Raw genomic sequence first — 25006 nt, forward strand, 5'->3', positions numbered from 1 at the left:
TAGCACCTGTGGGGTCCAGATGCTCACCGCACCCCTTGTTACATTCCTTCAGGGGTCTAGTTTTATAAATGGTGTCCCTTTAGGGTTGCTTTTTAGGTTTTGGCACCCCAGAGCCTCTGCCAACCTGAAGTGGTACAGTCAGAAATGACCAAATATAACGGAGCCATTGAAATTCACTAGCGCTCCTTTGTATCTGAGGCTTGTGGTTGCGTCAAACAGCGCAATACGGCCACATATGGGGTATTTCTATAAACTGCAGAAACGGGGCAATCAATATTGGGGTGAATTTCTCTGGTAATAAGTTTATAAATATGAAAAATATTGGATTACAATAAAATCTCTGCACAGAAAATTAAAATTTTCAAATTTCTTACACACTTAGCTTTTATTTCTGTGACTCTCCTTAAGGGTTAAAACACTTTCTGGATGTGCTTTTGCAGAGTTTGGGGGGTGCAGTTTCTGAAATGGGGTGCTTTGTGGGGCTTTCTAACATACAGGCCCCTCAAATACACTTTAAACCTGAACAGGTCCCTAAAAATATCTGATTTTGAAATTTTACTGAAAATTTGGAAATTTGTTGCTAATGTTTTAAGCATTCTATTGTCTAAAAAAAATGAAAGATCGTTTAATAAAAGCCGCCAACATAAAGTAGACATGTTGCTAATGCTATTTAATATATACTTTATGTGGTATAACCACTTTCTGTATAAGCAAAAAAGTTTCAAAGTTGGAAAAATGCATTTTTTCACAATTTTTCACGTTATTTGGTTTTTTTTCATAAATGTTCGTTATAAATATCGACTCCAATTTACCAGAAATGTAAAGTACAATATGTCACGAGAAAACAATCTCAGAATCAGCCGGATAGGTAAAAGCATCCCGAAGTTATTAATGACTAAAGTGACACAGGTCATTTTCATAAAATTTGTCATTAAGGCCATTTCAGGCTCTGTCCTTAAGGGGTTAAAGGGGTGCATGAAAATATTTCTTTGACCTAAAATGTGGCTTTCTGTCCATATTACTGTAAAGGAAAGAAGGTTTCCATCCATGTTTTCCACTTTACATAGAGGTTATATTATGTTTTGAGTGTATAGTTCATAGCCTTTGATAGTGGCATAATGCTGCAACTTTGGCATGTTTGATGCACCCAGGCATGCTTCCCCTGCTGTCCCAATTGCATTCCAGTGGTGTTGGCTTCATTTCCTGAGGTGTCATTGTGGACTTGATGACCTCCAAGTGGTCGAATTTTGATTTCCAAGATTCAAGCATTTTTCTTCCATAGACTTAAATGGGATTCAGTTTTTGATTGACTAGTCGAGTATTGGGGTCTACTCGACTCGATATTTGAAAATTTTAATATTTCACTACTCGCTCATCTTTAGATGTGTCATCTACCAGTGGGCCTTGTATCATAGAAACATAGGAGACTGATGGCAGGAAAGAAGACCACATTCTCCATCTTGTCTGCCCTTATACTTTTTCATTTTCACTTCTACTTTTATTTACTTCTTTGCAATACAATACACAAAGCAGAGACTCAAAAGCTGGAGAAACACGATAATCCAGTTTAGTTGCTTTTGTCCTATATTATAAACCACAAAGTAAACTGCTGAGTAATACCAAGAAAGACTAATACATGATTTGTTTATTTTCCACTTTCTCTTCTTAAATAAACATTTTTAAATTTACCCAAGTCTGACGTGTGACATTTCTTTCCTTAAAGTGAATCTCTCCCAGCCAACACCCACCCCAAACTGCCAGTACCGTTCTGTAGCCTTCACCATGTCATGTTCGGTCCCGGAGCTTGCCTTCCTCCTGGGGGCTAGTATTATAGATGGAAGCAAGTTTTATTCCAGTGGCACAGTAAGGTTACGGAGTCAATGGGGTGGGGCCTAGAGCATCCACGTCCTTGGACTGTAGCACACAGTGAAGACTATAGTACAGTACCCGCAGTTTGGGGTGGGTGGCAAGCGGTACAATTTCGCTTTAATACTGGTCAAGCTCTCTGTATGGATCTTCTAATTGTGAAAGTAATTCAAAAACAGTTTTTATTGCTTTCCTTTCTATTGTACAGAGATCATCATAAACTCTAGCAAAAATTTACCTGTCACAGTTGTGGCCTTTCTGGAGCTTATATTTAATTCATAACTTTTATATTACGTTTTAATTTTCCACTTTACTTTTTCTATTTTTAGAAACATAGAGGATTGTGGGCAAAAAAAGACCACCTGGTCCATGTAGTCTGCCCTTTTAGTATTTTCTTTCTTATTATCTTGGGATAGATATACAGTATGTTTATCCCAGAAAAGTTTACATTCAGCTGCTGTAGATTTACTTACCACATCTGCTGGAAGTTTGTGCCACACATTAGCTACTCTTTCAGTAAAGTAACACCTTCTCATGTTGCTTCTGATCTTTTCTCCAACTAACCTCTCTTTTTCTTAAGTTTAGTTAATAGCTTCTATTAAAACCACTTCCCTGTTGAACCTTATTTAGTCCTTTTATAGTTTAAGGTTATGATCATGTCCCCTCTTTCTCTTCTTTCCTCCAGACTACAGATTCTAACCTATCCAAGTTTTTCCTGATATGTTTACTGCTTCAGACCCTCCACCATTTTGTAGCCTGTCTTTGGACCCATTTAAATCAAACAGGGGATTTTAAAAATGTAGATTGGTTTTTTATGTGATTTGATTTTATTGAAGAAATGTTTGAAAAAGAAACAGAGTATAGAAAATAGGGATGGTCCGAACCTGCCGAGGTTCGTATGAACCCGAACGCTCGGCAGCAGATTCCCGCTGTCTGCCCGCTCTGTGGAGCGGGCGGATACAGCGGGAGTAACGCCTGGAACACTTGGATACAGCCTATGGCTGTGGCTGTATCCCAGTTTTCCAGGCGGTCCTCCCGCTGGATCCACTCGCTCCACGGAGCGGGCAGACATCGGGAATCATTACCGAGGGTTCGGGTTCGTACGAACCTGAACCGAACTCGGTTCGTACCATCCCTAGTAGAAAACAGTACATTTGGGCTTCCATATGTAGCAACAAAGCTGGCCTCCGCTAGCAAGCAGGGATAGAAAATAGTAGTAATAGTACAAACACTGAGGCACCGAATGTCTAACAACCAACATACGAACAGCATAGCTCAAGAACTTAGCTAAGAGCTAAAGAAGTAAGCATACTCACCTTCCCAGATCCCCTATGGCTGCTGATCTGATAATGCCTGGTCACCAGTGCTTCCTGTTTCCTCTGACATGCCGAAATGCAGGAAATCCCCCTTAACCAGTCATTGGTTAGTGGGTTGTGCTGTTGTCAGCTGTATGACAAAATGTCTTGCAGGGGTGGTCCTCTCAAAGAAGATAGCCAGTATGTATTGTATACAATTGAACTAAGAATATGGCTCAATAAATGTGTTCTGTGATACAGATGGTCTTCTGCAGGTTTACAGAATGGCTGGTGGTAATTTGGCCCCGTTCCTTTGGTAGTTGCTCTTTAAGCTGCTATACTAAGTATAATTGAATGAATGTCTGTTAATGTTATATTAGTTTCTGAATTTATTTTACTTTTCTATTTCCAGTGCCATCATCTACAATGTCTGAAACAAACAACGAAAATTCAGCTCATACCTATGAGAGCATACAGAACCAAGCTCCCACAGCTGTCCCTAGCTGGAATACACAGGTTCCCATCATCCTGCAAAATGTTCCTTTACCACCGGCATATAGTGCCTCTCATTCACCACAAGTGTGGCCTATGCCCACTGCTGCACCACAATGGAGTGTGGCTAATGTAGTGCCACCAAATACAGATCCATCTTCTCCATTTTACCAAACATTCCTGAAAGGCAAACCAAAAGCATTGGGGGTAAGTAGCATTAAAAAGTATTTGGCATATCTATTTAAAGGGGTATTCCCATTTTGACAAATTATGGCCTATCCACAGTATCTAAGGGATAAAGCATAATTAAAGGAGAAGTCCTGCCAACATTAATTTTTTATATTTTATTACTTATGGAAAGTTATACAATTTTCTAATGTACATTAATTATGGGAAATGCTCATATACTGCTATTTCCCTTAATTTAGTGTATCAGGAAGTGTTAGAATTATCTCTGAAGCAGTGACGTCACGACGAATGGTGTAATTCCTATGGAGTGTCCAGCAGGGGGCGCACTATATATAGAAGTCAATGAGTACCATTGACTTCTATATATAGTGCGCCCCTGCTGGACACTCCATTGGAATTACAATGGATGTGTAGGTAAATGTAGTATATAGTGTTTTTGATTGAATACATTTATGAAATACTTTGGGGAGCAAGGACACTATTCCATAAATGTAAGCAATCAGTACATAACAGTAAGCCCGCCAAACCGCCGCCGCCCGCCCGCCAAACCGCCACCCGCCCGCCGCTACCGAACGCCCGCCGCTCTGGACTACTAAACTACTACTCTCCCAACCTGCTCATAGCATGCACAGGTGATGGGAGAGTAGTAGCTGGGTTATATCTCCGAGATCGCCGCCGCTGATGCCGCGCAGGGGAGCCGCTCATCATTGCAGCCATCATCCCCCTTCTGCTGCTTCCTTACTCTATCTCAGAGATATAATCCAGCTACTACTCTCCCATCACCTGCGCATGCTATGAGCAGGTGGGGAGAGTAGTAGTTCGCTGCCGCTGATGCTGCCGTGCAGGGGAGCCGCTCATCACTGCAGCCATCATCCCCCTCTGCTCCCCACTCCTGCTGCTTCCTTGCACTATCTGATGGCTGACTCCCTGCCCGGCCGCCGCTCTCTGATCACACATGCCGGCGGCCCGGCGGGGAGTCAGCCATCAGATAGAGTAAGGAAGCAGCAGGAGGGGGATGATGGCTGCAGTGATGAGCGGCTCCCCTGCGCGGCATCAGCGGCGGCGGCGGTGGCGATCTCGGAGATATAACCCAGCTACTACTCTCCCATCACCTGCTCATGCTATGAGCAGGTGGGGAGAGTAGTAGTTCAGTAGTCCAGAGCGGCGGGCGTTCGGTAGCGGCGGGCAGAGGCGGTTCGGCGGGCTTACTGTTATGTACTGATTGCTTACATTTATGGAATACTTCGGGGAGCAAGGATACTTGCTCCCCAAAGTATTTCATAAATGTATTCAATCAAAAACACTGTATACTACATTTACCTACACATCCATTGTAATTCCAATGGAGTGTCCAGCAGGGGCGCACTATATATAGAAGTCAATGGTACTCATTGACTTCTATATATAGTGCGCCCCCTGCTGGACACTGCATAGAAATTACACCATTCGTCGTGACGTCACTGCTTCAGAAATAATTCTAACACTTCCTGATACACTAAATTAAGGGAAATAGCAGTATATGAGCATTTCCCATAATTAATGTACATTAGAAAATTGTATAACTTTCCATCAGTAATAACATATAAAAAATAAATTTTGGCCGGACTTCTCCTTTAAAAGATCATGGGGGTCCAACTACTGGGGGGGGTCTCAAGTAATTTAATAAGTTGATGCAATCTCCCAAAGAAGCCTAGAATGCAGAACATGCAAAAGTGGCTAACTATATAAAGAAAAGCACACACAAAATCATAAGTATCTAAACTATACAATCCTCCCCAATCTAAAAACAATTAAAATTGCACATCAAGTACAGATACAGTCACAATTCTAATACAACACATTAGTTTAACATGCAAAATGTACAATAAAGTGTAATATCAATTATGCCTATAGTACATTTAAAGTATCAATGTGAAAAAGTCACAATAAAATATCATTAGACAGACAATTTTCAAAAGACCTCATCTAAAATGCCCCATGTGTTCCCCACAGTTACAGTATGTCCTTAAAGGATTATTCCAGGAAAAATGAACTTTTCCCCTATTCATAGGATACCTCTGTACCCCCCGTCGATCTCCATACCGGGCCCCAGCTTCTGTATTATGTATAGAGCTACAGGTACGGCACATAACCCGCGGCTCTCAACGGAAAGAATCGAGTACTCTGCTTTTTCCATCGGCGCATTCAAATGAATAGAGCTGCGGGTCATGTGCTATACCCGCAGCTCTATTCATAATACAGAAGCCAAGGGGAGGTTGGACACCCCCTCCCCCCTCGATCTCCTACTTTTCCCCTTTGCTGTGGATAGGTGAAAATAATTTTTTTCTGGAATATCTCTTTAGGCTACAGGGCCCCCTACTCCATCTATACAGTACATGTATATACAGGAGCCCCTACTCCATCTATACAGTACATGTATATACAGGGCCCCCTACTCCATCTATACAGTACATGTATATACAGGACCCCCTACTCCATCTATACAGTACATGTATATACAGGAGCCCCTACTCCATCTATAGAGTACATGTATATACAGGACCCCCTACTCCATCTATACAGTACATGTATACAGGGCCACCTACTCCATCTATACAGTACATGTATATACAGGGCCCCCTACTCCATCTATACTGTACATGTTTATACAGGACCCCCTACTCCAACTATACAGTACATGTATATACAGGACCCCCTACTCCATCTATACAGTACATGTATATACAGGACCCCCTACTCCATCTATACAGTCAGTAGCGGTCTTGGGCACCACGCATACCACGCAATTGCGTGGGGCCCCCGACATCCAGGGGGGCCCCGCTCTGGTGCCCAAGACCGCTGCGGCTAACTATGTGCGATCGTAACGAGCGCACATAGTTACAGGCAGCAGCGGCACTGACAGGGCAGGAGCCATTGGCTCCCTCCCTGTCAGTTACTCTTGTGGCCGCAGGAAGTGTTTTCCCTGCGGTCACAAGAGGCTGCTCTGTGTCTCTGGTGCCGGCGCTCAAGGCGTCACTGGAGCGCCGGTGCCATGACAATGGGAGAGCGTCCTTATGTGACCGCAGGGGAAACACTTCCCGCGGCCACAAGAGAGAAGAGACGAGAAGAGGAGACGCCGGACCCAGGTGAGTAAAAATGTTTTTTTTTGTTTTTTTGTGTGTGTTATATATAGGGGGCCTATATAAAACGGGAGAAGCGCACAGGGGGGCTATATAAACGGGGGGAGCGCACAGGTGGCTTTATAAACGGGGGGAGTGCACAGGGGGCCTATATAAACAGGGGGAGCGCACAGGGGGCTATATAAACGGGGGGAGCGCACAGGGGGGCTATATAAACGGGGGGAGCGCACAGGGGGCTATATGAACGGGGGAGCGCACAGGGGGGCTATATAAACGGGGGGAGCTCACAGGGGGGCTATATAAGGGGGAGCACACAGGGGGGCTATATACAAGTGGGGGAGCTCACAGGGAGGCTATATACAAGTGGGGGAGCACACAGGGGGTAAATAAAACTGGGGGCAGCACGGGGGGTATATACAACTGGGGGGAGCACACGGGGTATATACGACTGGGAGAAGCACACAGGGCGTCTATATAGTATACTGGGGGAGCACACAGGGGGGCTATGTATAACTGGGGGATCACACAGGTCTATATATAACTGCGGGAGCACACAGGGGGGTCTATATACCACTGGGGACAGCACACAAGAGGTATATACTACTGGGGACAGCACACAAGAGGTATATACTACTGGGGGCAGCACACAAGTGGTATTTACTACTGTCGGCAGCGCACAAGGGGTCTATATAACTGGGGGCAGCACACAGCGGTCTTAATTACATTGGGACTGCACAGAAGTGCCTATATGCCTCACTACTATACTGGGGCACAGAACATACCTAATTATTAAGTGGGGGCACAGGGACACCTTTAATCTGTGGGGGCACAGAGGGGCGTAACTACTATATAGACATAGAGGGGACCTAACTACTGGATGTGTTGGAGCCTAAAATATTTCTCTGACAGATTCTGGAAGGAAGATTACCAGCCGGGAGAAGACTTCAAGGTGGCCCAGGCTGGATGGAGAGAGAAAGAAAAAAAAGTAAAAGACGCTGATCAGAGAAGACGCCTCCTGTAAGTCACTGGATGTAACTGCACTCTGTTATAGGGTCTGTAGTGATCGGGGTCATGGTGTGGCAGTATTATGTTATGGCATCATTGGTAATATCTTCCTGTTTTGTTCAGAGCAGTTTTGAGGTGATATGGTGGTAGGAGGGTTATAAGAGGACTACTGGGGGGGGGGGGTAGCGCATTTTGAAGAGGGGGGGCATGGGGGGGCCCCAAACATGACTTTGCTTGGGGCCCCAGAAATGCCAAGACCGCCCCTGTATACAGTACATGTATATACAGGACCCCCTACTCCATCTATACAGTACATGTATATACAGGGCCCCCTACTCCATCTATACAGTACATGTATATACAGGAGCCCCTACTCCATCTATAGAGTACATGTATATACAGGGCCCCCTACTCCATTTATACAGTACATGTATATACAGGGCACTACAGGACAGGTATACCTGGGTAACACTGCCACACCAGACCTGACCAATACCGCTATACTGTGCTGGATAACACCGCCATACCAGACCTGACCAATACCGCCATACTGTGCTGGATAACACTGTCATAACACGCCTGACCGATACCGCCACACTGTGACTGGGTAACACCTCCCTACCAGACCTGACCAATACCGCCATACTGTGACTGGATAACACTGCCATTACACGCGGGGCCATCTTAACAGCATTATGGGCCCCTGGGCAGAGATGCGAATTGCCCCCCCAACCGATCCGATCCAAAAGGTTCTGTGGGGTGTCCGGGGCTAGGCGAAGATTTCCAAGTAAAAGACCGCAACTTGCGTAAAGTCCCGGACGGAGTTTCATATGTATATGTCCGGCCGCGAAAGATATGCGGCCGGACATATACGTAGTGTGAACCTAGCCTTATACTGTATACAGGGAGACAACAGGGCTTATATGCAGAGGGAGAGCAACATGTCTAATATATTTTATCTGGGGCATGTAATATATTCACCACGTCTCCCTGTTTACTGCACAGTACTCTGGCGGCCATCCTCATGGGCTGAGACCTGACGTCGTCCTCCTCAGTTAATACGTGAAGGAGGAGGAGTCTCAGCTGCATACAGCGTTCACAGACTCCTCTCCCTTCTGCCTGCCTGAGCCTGAGGACCGCGCACAGCACCTACAAGGGGGAGCTTGCGCCGTGCAGACCAGGGACAAGGAAGATGTCACGACCTACAAGGGAGCTTGCTTGGGGAATGGGGACAGGGAATATGTCACAGCGGGCAGGAGCCCCCTAGGACGCAAGGGCCCCCGGGCAGCCGCCTACCATGCCCAATGGGTAAGACGGCCCTGATAACACGCCTGACCAATACCGCCACACTGTGACTGGGTAACACCTCCCTACCAGACCTGACCAATACCGCCATACTGTGACTGGATAACACTGCCATACCAGACCTGACCAATACCGCCACACTGTGGCTGGATAACACTGCCATACCAGACCTGACCAATACCGCCATACTGTGACTGGATGACACTGCCACACCAGACCTGACCAATACCACCATACTGTGACTGGATAACACTGCCATACCAGACCTGACCAATACCGCCATACTGTGACTGGGTAACACTGCCACACCAGACCTGACCAATACCGCCATACTGTGACTGGATAACACTGCCATACCAGACCTGACCAATACCGCCACACTGTGGCTGGATAACACCGGCACACCAGACCTGACCAATACCGCCATACTGTGACTGGTTAACACTGCCATACCAGACCTGACCAATACCGCCATACTGTGACTGGGTAAAAATGCCACACCAGACCTGACCAATACCGCCATACTGTGACTGGGTAACACTGCCACACCAGACCTGACCAATACCGCCATACTGTGACTGGATAACACTGCCAGACCTGACCAATACCGCCATACTGTGGCTGGATAACACTGCCATACCAGACCTGACCATTACCGCCATACTGTCACTGGATGACACTGCCACACAGACCTGACCAATACCACCATACTGTGACTGGATAACACTGCCATACCAGACCTGACCAATACCGCCATACTGTGACTGGGTAACACTGCCACACCAGACCTGACCAATACTGCCATACTGTGACTGGATAACACTGCCATACCAGACCTGACCAATACCGCCATACTGTGACTGGGTAACACTGCCACACCAGACCTCACCAATACCTCCATACTGTGACTGGGTAACACTGCCACACCAGACCTGACCAATACCGCCACACTGTGACTGGATAACACTGCCATACCAGACCTGACCAATACCGCCATACTGTAATTGGATAACACCGCTATACCAGACCTGACCAATACCGCCATACTGTGACTGGATAACACTGCCATACCAGACCTGACCAATACTGTCATACTGTGACTGGATAACACTGCCATACCAAACCTGACCAATACCGCCATACTGTGACTGGATAACACCACTATACCAGACCTGACCAATACCGCCACACTGTGACTGGAGAACACCAGCATACCAGACATGACCAATACCGCCATACTGTGACTGAATAACACTGCCATACCAGACCTGACCAATACCGCCACACTGTGACTGGGTAACACCTCCCTACCAGACCTGACCAATACCGCCATACTGTGACTGGATAAACTGCCATACCAGACCTGACCAATACCGCCATACTGTGACTGGATAACACTGCCATACCAGACCTGACCAATACAGCCATACTGTGACTGGATAACACTGCCATACCAGACCTGACCAATACCGCCATACTGTGACTGGGTAACACTGCCACACCAGACCTGACCAATACCGCCATACTGTGCTGGATAACACCACTATACCAGACCTGACCAATACCGCCACACTGTGACTGGAGAACACCACCATACCAGTCATGACCAATACCGCCATACTGTGAGTGAATAACACTGCCATACCAGACCTGACCAATACCGCCACACTGTGACTGGGTAACACCTCCCTACCAGACCTGACCAATACCGCCATACTGTGACTGGATAACACTGCCATACCAGACCTGACCAATACTGCCACACTGTGACTGGATAACACTGCCATACAAGACCTGACCAATACCGCCATACTGTGACTGGATAACACTGCCATACCAGACCTGACCAATACCGCCACACTGTGACTGGGTAACACCTCCCTACCAGACCTGACCAATACCGCCATACTGTGACTGGATAACACTGCCATACCAGACCTGACCAATACTGCCACACTGTGACTGGATAACACTGCCATACCAGACCTGACCAATACCGCCATACTGTGACTGGATAACACTGCCATACCAGACCTGACCAATACCGCCATACTGTGACTGGATAACACTGCCATACCAGACCTGACCAATACCGCCACACTGTGACTGGATAACACTGCCATACCAGACCTGACCAATACAGCCATACTGTGACTGGATAACACTGCCATACCAGACCTGACCAATACCGCCATACTGTGACTGGGTAACACTGCCACACCAGACCTGACCAATACCGCCATACTGTGCTGGATAACACTGTCATACCAGACCTGACCAATACCGCCATACTGTGACTGGATAACACTGCCATACCAGACCTGACCAATACTGCCATACTGTGACTGGATAACACCGCTATACCAGACCTGACCAATACCACCATACCGTGACTGGATACCATTGCCATACCAGACCTGACCAATACTACCATACTGTGATTGGGTAACACTGTCATAACACACCTGACCAATACCACCATACTATGACTGGAAAAAACTGCTATACCAGACCTGACCAATACCGCCATACTGTAACTGGATAACACCGCTATACCAGACCTGACCAATACCACCATACTGTGACTGGATAACACTGCCACACCAGACCTGACCAATACCGCCATACTGTGCTGGATAACACTGTCATACCACATCTGACCAATACCACCATACTGTGACTGGATAACACTGCCACACCAGACCTGACCAATACCGCCATACTGTGCTGGATAACACTGTCATACCACACCTGACCAATACCGCCATACTGTGACTGGATAACACCACTATACCAGACCTGACCAATACCGCCACACTGTGATTGGAGAACACCACCATACCAGACATGACCAATACCGCCATACTGTGACTGAATAACACTGCCATACCAGACCTGACCAATACCGCCATACTGTGACCCCTCGAAAAGACACCAGATTTTCTGGCAAGTCTGAACGGGAGGGTACTGCCCCTCTGCAAGGTGCTACCCTACGCACCAGACCATGGGTGCTTAATGGTAAATACCCTGCAGGTATACAGGACACTGACAATTTATACCCGGGCAGCGCCGGGTACATTTTCTAGTCTATGATATAAGGAAGGGGACATTCACCTCCATGTCTGCAGCACATCCTACCAACGGTAGAGCCTTTCCAGGGTTCTTGGTTTTGGTGTGTGGAGTACTGTACCTCACAGGTTGGAACCTCCAGGATAAAGTTTGCAGGTAGCTAGGGCTGGTAAATAGAGGGAAGGTAATTGACCTTTAATTAATTAAGTGTCCTATACAAGTATATGCAATGCATAGCTAAAATGTTCATTTTTACTTTTTTTTCCAGATTCTATTGATTGTTTTAGCCATCTTGGAGATTGCTTTGGGAATTGCTCTGGGCTTTACCTTATCTTCCATTACATTACCAAGTGGTAATCCTTTTTGGGGGTCAATCTTTGTAAGTACGATTTTGATTTCTGCATTATAACATAATACAGTACATCAATGTGAATATACAACAGAAGTTATGGGTGATGGCATATATATCTGACATGGACTATTATACGCTGGGATATAGGCACGGGGACACTGCAGAATGCCTCCTCGGATACCCTGGATCAATATGAATTTGTATGGCATTGTTATGGCAGCCTGAGGTCTTAGGTAGACTGTATAAGCAGATGAAGCAATGCAATGCATTACAATTCAATAAATAAGCAATCAATCGAATGCTTGGAGAAGTCTCCTAGAGGTCCCATATGAGCATATTAAATAAAAAAAAATATGAATTTTTTTTTTCAAATAATAAAAAAAACAAAGTGAATGTTTTTTTTCCTATAAAAGTTTCTATTTTTTTTACAAATAGTAAAACTTGACTGAAACTGCACAAGTTGGGTATCTTTGTAATCGTACCAACTTGAGGAATACAGATAAAAAAAAATTTTTAATTCAAATCTTTATTTTTACAATTTTATAAAAAAGAAACAAAAATATTTTACAAAAGAAATTCATGTACAAATACAAACTCGAACAGCGTGTACATTCCAAATACAAGTACCAATAACCGTTATGGCCCAAAAATTTATCAAACACACAACAGTATCAGTATCCAGATCCCTTGGCACAAGCATAGCTATATAGCAAAAACAAATACTCTATTTATAACTTTAAGGGCAATCGCCCTAATCATTTTCACAGAAAAAATTTACACATTGTATACCTTCTCTTATCCCCAACCCTGTCCTCCCCACCCCTACCCCCCAACCCCAGGCGTGGCTGCCCTTCCGAGAGGAGAGAGAGAAAAAAAAAAAATAAATAAATAAAAATAAAAAAAATAGACAAATTATCCTTCCCATTATTTTATTTTTCTTCAAAATAATTAAATAAACAATGTTTATATATCAGGTGTCACTTGCCAATTTTTCCAAAGACGTTGGAGCCTCCCCCTCCCTCTAGCTCCCTTTCCAGAATACCAAATCCTTTCATATTGATAAACTTGGTTTATCAGGTTTTCTCATTCAGTAGATGTTGGGGCCCTAGGGGTTATCCAGTTCCTTAGAATAACTAGTCTAGCGTAAAACAAACATTTAATAATCAGACCTCTTATAATATCATCTCTCACATTAGGGGAATCTCCTATTACTGCTATCTCTGGGGAACAAAAGTTAGTACAGTTAAACTTCGTCTCCAAGAAATGAAACATTTCTTTAGGCACAGCAGCCTAAAATTTATTTTAGGCACAGCAGCGTGCAACCTGCACAGTGTGAACAGAGGTATTGGGTTGCTGGCCACTTTTTGCTTTTTATGTCAGATGTCAGACATGTCAAAGGTTTTTATAAGTCAGAGTTTTAGTTTTCAGACCCTGACCCTTCAGTAGAATTAGCGAGGAGAGGACCGTTGTGCCACACAATCCTCTCCCTGCTTTGAGTCTATGTGAGTGAGATGGCTCCATAGACTTGCATTATGTGTGGACTTCTCCCAATTTATTCTCTTGATGGGTCACAGTCTGAACTCTCAACCCTTGACAGATCAAAACTTTTGATATCTCTCTGACATACAAAAACAGCAAAGTGCAACAGCAAACTGCAAGTGCCATACTCCCTCCAGCATGTACACAATAAAAACCTTCAAAAATGAGGTTCTTAGAAAACTATTGCTTGCACTGCACCTATCTGCTGTGGATGTTTTACACAGAGATTAGTTGGATCCTTTATGGCCAGTTTGTAGGCTTAATAAGAGCCCAAGAGAGGCTGTTGCTAGAGTACGACCATCTTTCTGGGGGCACCTTGGCATGGTGAGATGTGAGATTGTTTTTATATAAATATAGTAATAATGTTCTTTTGTGCCTCCATATAGTAATAGTGCCATCTGTGCCTCCATTCACTAATAATGTACCCCACATGCCTTCATTCATTAGAGCGAATGTACCATCAGGTACATACAAACGTTTTTTGTATTAATAGATCAGTGCTGGCGTGGGGATGCCAGTGCTGCGGTCCTTTTTCTGAACTGCGGCCTAATTCCCACACCGGTCTATTCCTGAGCACCGACCCAGCCTGAAGCACTGGAGGCGATACATTCGGTACATTCGCTTTAACAATGCGACACCATTCAGTCAGGGTCGGTGCCTGGGAATAGACCGGTACCGTGCGGGGGACCTGGGTTGTAGGTCAAAAAAAGGACTGCTACACCTGCATCCCTGCGCCGGCGCCGGTCTGTTCATATAAACCTGATGGTACATTTGCTTTAACAATGCCCCCATGTGATTCCATTCAGTAATAATGCCCCATGTCTCCATTTAAATAAGGTCCCCTGTGCCTCTATTCAATAATAATGCTCCTTTAGTGTCCATTCAGATAAAATAAAAACTAATAGTCACCTAGTCCCATGTTTAACCCCTTAAAACATTGACATCCTGCTATGTCAGAGTGCTGTTAAGGGGGAAGACAGAGGGCTCCTCTGTACCATGCGGCTCCCAGCTACTATCGGCAGCCAGGGAGCGTGGCTATTAGCCGCCACAAACCGATCGTTCTTTACGGTTAATAACCATTTAAGTGTCACTGTCAAAACTAAATGCTAGTTAAATGCTGTTAAAAAGCTATCAATGGTGTTCCAGTGGAAGGATAGCGAGATGGGTGATCATACTTTCCGGCCAGGGCCTTAGGGACATTCTGATACTGTCTCCGGCTCGGTGATTGCTCAGCAAGGAAAAGAATCATTGATCAATGCCGCCACCCCCACACATGATTTTTCCAGGTTTGAAATGCTCTAAATTGTATGGTGGATTCCTGACCTTTCAATAACAGATACCCAACCTTATTGTTCCAGGAGAGATAAGCCCCTGACAGAGTTCTCTGGCTATTGCCTACCCTTTCCCGCAGAGGAAACATACATATTTGGTTGTGCAGACAATGTGTATAGGCAGGTCGGGAGAGATAAATGTGGGCCAAGGTTCAGCCAATAGTGGGCAATCTGTCCAAGTGGGCAACCAACTGTAATATCTACATGCCCTAAACTGGCTTGTCTTCATGAGATATTAACATAACCTCATGGTGGCAAATGATTGTAGCTTTGGAGGACTGATGATATTTATAAAACATTATTTATACCTGTATTGTGTGATTCTAACTAGACATATTTCTTACAGTACATCATCGCAGGATCTCTGACCATTGCTGCTCATTCTAAACCCAACCTCTGCTTGGTGAGTGACCTGATAAAGACTGTGTATAACCAATGTCAGCGCATCCCTGTGAGGCTGGTGGTCATTATAGTTTAGATCTTGTGAGCCATTAATGGATGTTAATAGATATTACTATATAATGGGTCATTTTTAAGTTCATGAAAAAAATAATTTCAAAAATACAGTTTCATCAGTGTCAGCTACAAGTTGTCGAAGAGAAATTTCCTCAAAGTGTCACTCCTGTTTTTTTTTGTTTTTTTTGCAGAAATCAATAGTACAGGTGATTTTAAGAAACTTTGTAATTGGGTTTATTAGGCAAATATGCCATTATGTGCATTCAAAAAGAGTTTCCCCAGGTCCCCCTCCTCCCTCCCTCCTCTCTCTCATTCACTGCTCATTATCAGCAAATCTCAACTCTTTTACATCAGTCGAGCCCAGTCTAACCTATGGAGGGGGAAGGAGAGAGATTAGTCGCCAGCAGAGAGCAGAGAACAATGAATTACACAGTGGGAGCTGTGTGAAAGCTGGTATTCAGAGGTCATAGAAGTCAGTGCTAACTGTCAGAGGAGATAGCCAGTGATGTAGCTGTAAATTAACTCTTTGTTGTCTTGTTTTGGTGCCTCATCATCCTCCACCCCTACTCTCTCCATAGAGAACTATGAAGACATGGTTTTTCATGATAAAAATGCATTTTTCGGTTGATAAACCCAATTACAAAGTTTCTTAAAATCGCCTGGACTATTGACTTCTGCAAAAAAAAATTAAACAACAGTGACACTTTAAACTGCATTAGTCAGCTACAATTTATATCCCAAAGTGCTGACTCTGTGGAATACCTTTTAGGGCAAGGAGATACATGGTGACTTTCATAATGTAAAAAAAAAAGCTTTTCTTCTTTGGTTTCAGGTGTCAGAGGCATTCCCAAGCCCCTGTCAAGTACGGAATAGGGAGCAAGGAGGCATTCCAGCCTTCAACATTTTAAAGCCTCTTTAACACTTTACAATGGGGAATGAAACATTGTTATATATTATGGAAACACAATTTGGAATGTGGATTGCAGTTGACAGATTCACTTTAAGGATGCGTTCACACGTACAGGATCCGCAGCAGATTTGATGGTGCGGATTTGATGCTGTGTTCAGTTATTTAGTTATATTAATATCTGCAGCATCAAATCTGCTGCGCATCCTGTATGTGTGAACACACCCTAAATAGATTCTTCATTTTTGAATCTTATTTACTAACTTAGACTTAAAATAGACGACATACATTTTACTGAGTATATCCACAGGGACATTATGTTACAAAAATACAATCAGACATTCCATTTAACCCCTTAATGACTGTGGACATACAAACTGCAAACAGGCATAAATGTATTCCCTGCCGTTGTATTGAACTATTAAGTGAACTGAAGTGAAGTGAAGAGTCTGTTAGTCTGGTGCTGGTATACGGGGAAAAAAACTAATTTTATTCAGACAACTCCTAGGCCTGCAGTACCTCTCTCTTTTTCTTCCCCACCTTTCTTCTATGTAGGCACGTCCCTGGGCTGGATGTTAATCTTCATGCTTAGGTAGGAGATAAAAGGCCCTTAGGCTAGGTTCACACTTTTGCAAAAAAAAACAGATGAAAAATGGATGGAAAAAAACGGATGCATTTGTGTGCATTAATTTTTATCCGTTTTTCCATTGACTTCAATTTAAAAAAAACGGATCGAAACGGATCTTTTTTTTTTCTTTAACGGACACAAAAGTAGCGTTGACACTACTTTTGTGTCCGTTAAAAAAAAAAGGGACCGTTTTGATCCATCTTCTTATAACGGAAGTCAATGGAAAAACGTATGCACGCAAATGCATCAGTTTTTTTGTATCCGTTTTTGATCCGTTTTTTGCAAAAATGGATGAAAAAACGCAGCGTGAACCCAGCCTTACCAAAGTTTACAAAGAAATTCCATGTTTTTGCCTGTTACAGTTTACCTTATGTATATTGAATTGTATTGAACATTGTTTCAACAGGTCAAAGGATCCCTCTCCTTAAATATCATCAGTTCAATATTCAGTAGTATTGCTCTTATACTAAATATCGTGGATATAGTAATAGCCGGCTGCTATTACTATACGGATTACTATGGGAATTATTATGGGGATAATTACAGAAGATGCAGACAAAAGCTTGTAAGTTTTAATCTCCTAGGGAAATAATCAATTTTCTAAAAATGCATCCATGATAGTAAAGTTTCTCCAGCATTCCCTCTGAGGAACTGAACAAGTGCTGATTCATCCAGTAGGTCATGTGTTTCTATGTTAAAAAAAAAGTTCTAGAACACACAGGCTGCATGTGGAGCTATATAACAGTAGACTGTTCGGAATGCCTTAGGCTCCGTTCACACGGAGTAAAACTGGCGGAATTCTCCACTGGAGAATTCGCCAGCCTCCGTGTCATAATGGCAGTGTATGGGAGGTTTGCGCCCCTACTCTCTCTGCGCTGAAGAATGGACATGTCCAGGCTCCGTCTTAGGGACCTTTTACACAGCCCAATGGGGTGTAGTAAGCGAGCGCCTCTCAGAGGGATCAGCACTTGTTTGCAAAGCATTTACAGGGCTTAAATAGATGTACAGCCATTTAAATGCATCGGTATCGGCCTCACATATACTGTTTAGACATAGAGATGAACGATAACTATAATTTATATGGCTGCACAAAAAATTAAATCACCGAGGTTTTGGCTGATTGCTGTTCCTTTACACAGGCCGATTATCAGGTAAATAAGCGTTTGGCCCCTGTAGAAGGATTCTTAGTTTTCAACTAAATTACAGGGCCTACTTCCAAGGATGGTGCTGTGAAGAAGCAGGTACACAGTAATAGTAAATGGACATCATTGTAAAAGATTGAGCGATTTCCGGGTTTCTTAAGAGTCTCAAGGTTTCTTAAAAGTCTTTTACCTACAGGCAGGTGGGCCCGGGGACATAGTAATGAATATATGCTTACCCATGCCCGCGCCCCTCCAGAGCTACCCTACCACTCTCTGATGGCCACCCACCTCCTGCAGCTCCTGGTGCTGCGACCTCACTACCGGCTGATGGATTGCCTGCTCAGCCAATCAGTGACTTGGGAAGACATGTGACTGAGGGGGCAATCCATCAGCTGACTTGCAGGAGCTGGGGCCATGATGTACCAGGAGAAAATGACATCCAGCAGCTGTCAGAAAGCAATGAGAGCGGCGCTGCAGGGGCAAAGAGAAGGGTGAGTATAAATTCTTTATTATGTTCCTGCACCCACCTGCCTGCTGTGATTTTTTTTTTGTCTTGGTACTTCTCCATTAATGAACACATACAGCTTTATGGTCACAGTCTTTGAGAACAACTTACGCTAACTGAAGGTAGGCAACACAGGTTGGTACTTCCACAATGTCTAGTCACAACTACAACTCACCACGCAAAAAACAAGCCCTCACACCACTTCATAAACAAAAAAACTTATTTTTTTGTTAGAATAAGATGATGAAAATTTTTATAGTTACAATAATTCTGATGTACAGTATATTGGGTCTTATGATTTTATGTGTGATGTATGTCCGGTTCTTTTTGGATTCTGACTCCTTTTGGCTTTGTGTTCACAGGTCAGTGAATATGCAGTGATATCTCTTCTCCTCATTGTAAACCTACTACTATTCTGTGTGTCCTTTTCCTTGTCCATCTTTGGATGTCGTTCTTTATCGAATGTATCCTCAAACAGTCCTCAGGTAAGAGTACTGCATGCACAATGGATAAAATGTGTGAATAGCCAATACACTCAAAAACTTTTTGTACCTGTAGACAGAGCTTATTGAGGAAAAACATATCTGATTTTATTAAGGAGGTTCTCAGCTCCTGTTCATATGTCCTTTAGGGTATATGTATGTCATAGACAGAGGTCACCTTTTCTATGAACTTGAATGGGTGCTCCATCCATTTACTGCATAATCTGACAATCATATCAAGGCACGTAATAGTACATATGCTGAGCAACAACCTGCTAGGAAAAAAATGTGTGGTTTGCTGCAGCTTTCCCTAGGGGTCTCTGAAGTCAGGCATTGTACAGAAGTGAAGCCAGGTATTGTACTGAAGTATGTCTGCACAGTAAGGCTACATTCACACGTTCAGTAGGCTGTCCATAGACACGGACCCATAGCTACAGACAGCTTATGGAAAGTGCATGATCATGTGCCAACCCGTGGCTCTATTCAAAAGATACCCAGTGATCTCATACTTGTACCCTATCCAGAGGTCAAGTAAAAATAATACGCCAAACCCTTTTAAGTTATTCTTCTGTTGGGTAATTTGGGGTTTTTCTGGGCAAAACAGACACCAAACACCCTCAGTGCCCATACTACATAGTCAATGGCACCAGAAGCAGCTTGTCTCTGCTCACTGTGTAGCGGTGTTGACTTCTATGATAAAACACACAGTGCTAGTTGAGTAGTACTATTGCTGGGGGGTTACTGTAAGCTATGGTGGTAAAGGGAATATCTCTGGTGGTCTAAAGTATTGGAGTATTGGATGGGCCAAAGGACATATTTTTAGTAGTGTTCAGTAGTTTACTCTTTTTCTCAACTACTTAATTATCATGGCCATAACCAGGCTATTGGGAGCTTAGAATGCTATGATTCTGCCAAAGGGACAGAGAAAGGCATAAAGTCACTAACACTTAAGCCCCTATTACACGAGGCGATGGAGAGGAGCAAAGAGCAATGTCAGTTCTCGCTTGCTCCTCGTTCCCCTCTCACTGCCGGTGCTATTACACACATCAGCAGCGAACTTGTAAGAACGGGCGGGGAGGGGGGGGGGGTTGCCCGGGTGATCGCTAGATTGTCCAGGCAGCCCATAGAAGATAGTGGCAGTCTGCTGCTGCTGCTCCTGTTCCGCGCAGTAATGGCAGCAGATCACTGCTATCTTAGTCGTTTGTCTTTCAACATGTTGAAAGACAACAACAGACAATGATCAGCCAACATCCTTCATGTCGCCGTCGGCTGATCATTGTCTTCTATTACATAAGACAATTAGCGGCCGTATTGGCCAATATCGGCTGGATACAGCCGATAATTGTTTCATGTAATAGGGCCTTTATATGGGAAGTCAGAGACAGGTGTCGTTACACTCATATAATAAGTATGGGAAAGGTCAACACTAGCAGCAAGCACATATACAATGATGCTTGAAAGTCTGTGAACCCTTCAGATTTAATTCTGCTAAAATGTTACCTAAACTACCACTGTTTTTTACAGTCCTAAAAGAGAACTAAATCACACAAATAATTAAAAAAAAAATAGACTTGGTCTTTTATTTAATAAGGAAAACGATTCAATATCACATGTGACAAAAAACATAAGACCAAATTCTACCATGCTTTTTACACCATCTAATAACATAGTCCACAGTATTAATCCATGTTCCGAAGATACAGGGAGTATAAGAAATCCTGGGTAAATAAAGTCCAATTCTTGCAGAACTCTGAAGAACCTACAAATGTTAAGTTTTAACCCCTTAAGGGCCTAAAATGACTTTAATGACCGCAACAATTTTCAATTTTGTGTTTTTTCCTTCTCGCCTTCTAAGATCCATAACTCTTCTACAGGGCCATGTAAGCATACCTCCCAACCGTCCCGGATTTCGCTGGACAGTCCCGTTTTCGGGGTTCTGTCCCGCGGTCCCGGAACGGCCCCCCGTGTCCCGCATTATATGTGGCCCCAACGAAAAAAACAATAAACCAGTAACTCACCTGTCCGCCGATCCCAGCAGCTCCTCTCCCGGCAGAGCGCGCACTCCCATCATCCTCCGGGGCGGGCAGCGGGGTATACAGACACTGACTGTACCGGAAGTGATTCATGATAGAGGCTGCAGGTCACTTCCGGTACAGTCAGTGTCTCTGTACCCCGCTGCCCGCCCCGGAGGATGACGGGAGTGCGCGCTCTGCCGGGAGAGGAGCTGCTGGGACCGGCGGACAGGTGAGTTACTGGTTTATTGTTTTTTCTGCTGGGGCCACAAAAATGGGGGGTATTGGCTACTATGTGGGCACTATATGGGGATTGGCTACTATGTGGGGCATATATGGGGATTGGATAATATGGGGGGCACTATATGGGGGGCATTGGCTACTATGTGGGGCATATATGGGGGCATTGGCTACTATGTGGGGCATATATGGGGGCATTGGCTACTATGTGGGGCATATAGGGGGGATTGGCTACTATGTGGGGCACTATATGGGGGATTGGCTACTATGTGGGGCATATATGGGGGATTGGCTACTATGTGGGGCATATAGGGGGGATTGGCTACTATGTGGGGCACTATATGGGGGATTGGCTACTATGTGGGGCACTATATGGGGGATTGGCTACTATGTGGGGCATATATGGGGGCATTGGCTACTATGTGGGGCATATAGGGGGGATTGGCTACTATGTGGGGCACTATATGGGGGATTGGCTACTATGTGGGGCATATATGGGGGATTGGCTACTATGTGGGGCATATATGGGGGATTGGCTACTATGTGGGGCATATATGGGGGCATTGGCTACTATGTGGGCACTCTATGGGGGTTTGGCTACTATGTGGGGCACTCTATGGGGGATTGGATAATATGTGGGGCACTATATGGGGGTTTGGCTACTATGTGGGGCAGTATATGAGGGGATTGGATACTATGTGGGGCACTATATGGGGGGATTGGCTACTATGTGGGGCACTATATGGGGATTGGATACTATGTGGGGAATTGGATACTATGTTAGTCACTATATGGGGGCATTGGATACTATGTGGGGCACTATAATGGGGGATTGGATACTATATAGGGCATTTTTGGCGGGTTTGGATACTGTATAGGGCACTATTCAGTCAGCAGCATGTGGTGACTGTAGGGGAGTGGCTATGGAGGGTTGCTATGGGGGCGTGGCTATGGGGACCGCGGTGCACATGTCCCTCTTTGCTCTTTGCAAAAGTTGGGAGGTATGATGTAAGGGTTAATTTTTTTCAGGAACAGGTGTACTTTGTAATGGCACTTTTCAATCTAATATAATATGTATGACAAAACCCTAAAAATATTATTTATGGGGTGAAATTGGGGGGAAAGTCCAGTTCCACAAATTTTAGGGTGTTTCCGTAATGCTTTTTTTCAATAAAACTGACATGTTATCTTTATTCAATAGGTCAGTTAAAACTTTAATGTTTTACTATTTTTTAACAGTAAAACATAATTTTTTTTGCAACCAGGTATGATTAAAATGGCCCTATTGTGACTCTTATAACACTTTTATTTTTTTCACTTACGGGGCTGTTTGGGGCATCATCTCTAGATTTTATTAGTGTCATATTTGTATAAATATATTGATATATTGATCACTTTTTGTCTTTTTTTATGTATAAAATGTAATAATAAAACAATCCTGGCATTTTTCACTCTTTGTTTATGCCGTTCACCGTACGGAAATAATATTGTTTTATTTCAATAGATTGGACAATTACACATGTTACAGTATATATGTTTATTTTATGTTTTATTTATTAAATGGGAGAGGGGTGTGATATAAATTTTTATTGTGGGAGGAGCTAGGTCAGTTTTTTGCATTGGAGAATGTGGTCAGATGAGACTGGCTCAGTAAGAAGCATTTCCAGATGGCCTAGACAGTCTCCAGACTTGAACCCAATAGAAAATCTTTGGAGGGAGCTGAAACTCAATGTTGCTCAGTAATCTGAAAGATTTGGAGGAGTGGGACAAAATTGGGAAGTCGGAATTTTTTTTTTTATATATAGATTCTGTCTCTCACAGTTGAAGTATACCTATGGTAAAAATTTCACACCTTTACCATCTTTGTAGGTGGAAAACGTGCAGACTTGGTAGGGTATTTTCCTCATTGTATATGTATTACCATTTACATAAGCCATGCATCTAATCACTATCAATCTATTGCATTTAACCCTTTCAGGACCAGGCCTGAAATGGCTTTAAGGACCAAGGCAAATTTTATGAATATGACATGTGTCACTTTATTCATTAAATAGCCGTGCATATATCTCATTTATCAAACCACAAAATTTAAGCAAAATAATTTTAAAACCTAGACCAGACCTCCCCTTGGTTTTTTCTTTACTTATTGCTTTACTGTACTTACTGTTTTCTCTGATTTTAGGTGTTTTTGATCCAAAATGATGTTGTGGTTTCTATGAATCCGTCTACAGTGCCAGCCACTTTTTCAGGATTTGCTCAACCATTTTCAGTAGCAAATACATCACCACCTCCCCCATATGTGCTTCAACAAGTCAAAGCTACACCAATGCCATAAATACATTATAATAGCTATTATATAGAATGTTTCCTAAATCAAGACGCAGCCGTTGATTTCATATAATCTACAAGAATTAAACCTATTTATTTTTAAATCTGTGAGTAGCATTTAACAGTATGGCTCAAGCTGGATGAAGGTGAAGGTTTTTAGTTGACATGTCTTCTCAAAATTGTAATGTTACATAGAAGAAGATAGAAACATAGAAGACTGTCAGCAGAAAGAGACCACCTTGTTTATATAATACCCGTATATTTCATCTTTTATTATCTTAGCATAGATATATGTTTATTCCAGACTTGTTTAAATTTAGGATGTTGGATACATGATAGAGTATTCCACCACAGATTTACAGTAGGTTGTTCCACAGTAGGTACAGACCAAAGAGTAGTTCTGGTCTAATACATTGCTATTACTATCTGTTACATTGTTACCTCTATTTATATCTGTTCCAAAAAATTTCCTTCTCTAATAAAGTCTAAGGATTTATCGTTGACCTGCAGAATTGTGTGCATCTGTGGTTATTGTACTTTATGGGATGCTAGAACTATTCTAGCTTTGTATTTGACTACGTTTTCCAACATTAGCACCTTACACATCACAATACATATTTCTGGTTTACACTTATTCTTTCTCACTTACACTTACTCTAATTTCCACGTTACTACTCACGGTCGCTCACCATGATCACCTCACCCTGTACCACTCCACTTTTTGACACTTTTTTTTCACTTACC

The 25006-nt window shown here is 43.5% G+C and overlaps 1 protein-coding gene across 1 annotated transcript in view; it reads left to right on the forward strand.

Annotated features, from left to right (window-relative positions):
- The window catches only part of LOC138799630 (membrane-spanning 4-domains subfamily A member 8-like), a 32810-nt gene extending 8036 nt beyond the window's left edge, over positions 1 to 24774 (forward strand). Inside the window, exons 3-8 of the mRNA XM_069981080.1 lie at positions 3574 to 3860; positions 12609 to 12719; positions 15909 to 15965; positions 17960 to 18118; positions 19563 to 19685; positions 24117 to 24774. Coding sequence (XP_069837181.1) covers positions 3574 to 3860; positions 12609 to 12719; positions 15909 to 15965; positions 17960 to 18118; positions 19563 to 19685; positions 24117 to 24269 — 890 coding nt within the window. The 3' untranslated portion in view covers positions 24270 to 24774. The remainder of the gene's footprint in view (positions 1 to 3573; positions 3861 to 12608; positions 12720 to 15908; positions 15966 to 17959; positions 18119 to 19562; positions 19686 to 24116) is intronic.
- Positions 24775 to 25006: the final 232 nt, after the last annotated feature.

This window comes from Dendropsophus ebraccatus, chromosome 8 (assembly GCF_027789765.1).
Source record: "Dendropsophus ebraccatus isolate aDenEbr1 chromosome 8, aDenEbr1.pat, whole genome shotgun sequence".
Lineage (NCBI taxonomy): Eukaryota > Metazoa > Chordata > Amphibia > Anura > Hylidae > Dendropsophus > Dendropsophus ebraccatus.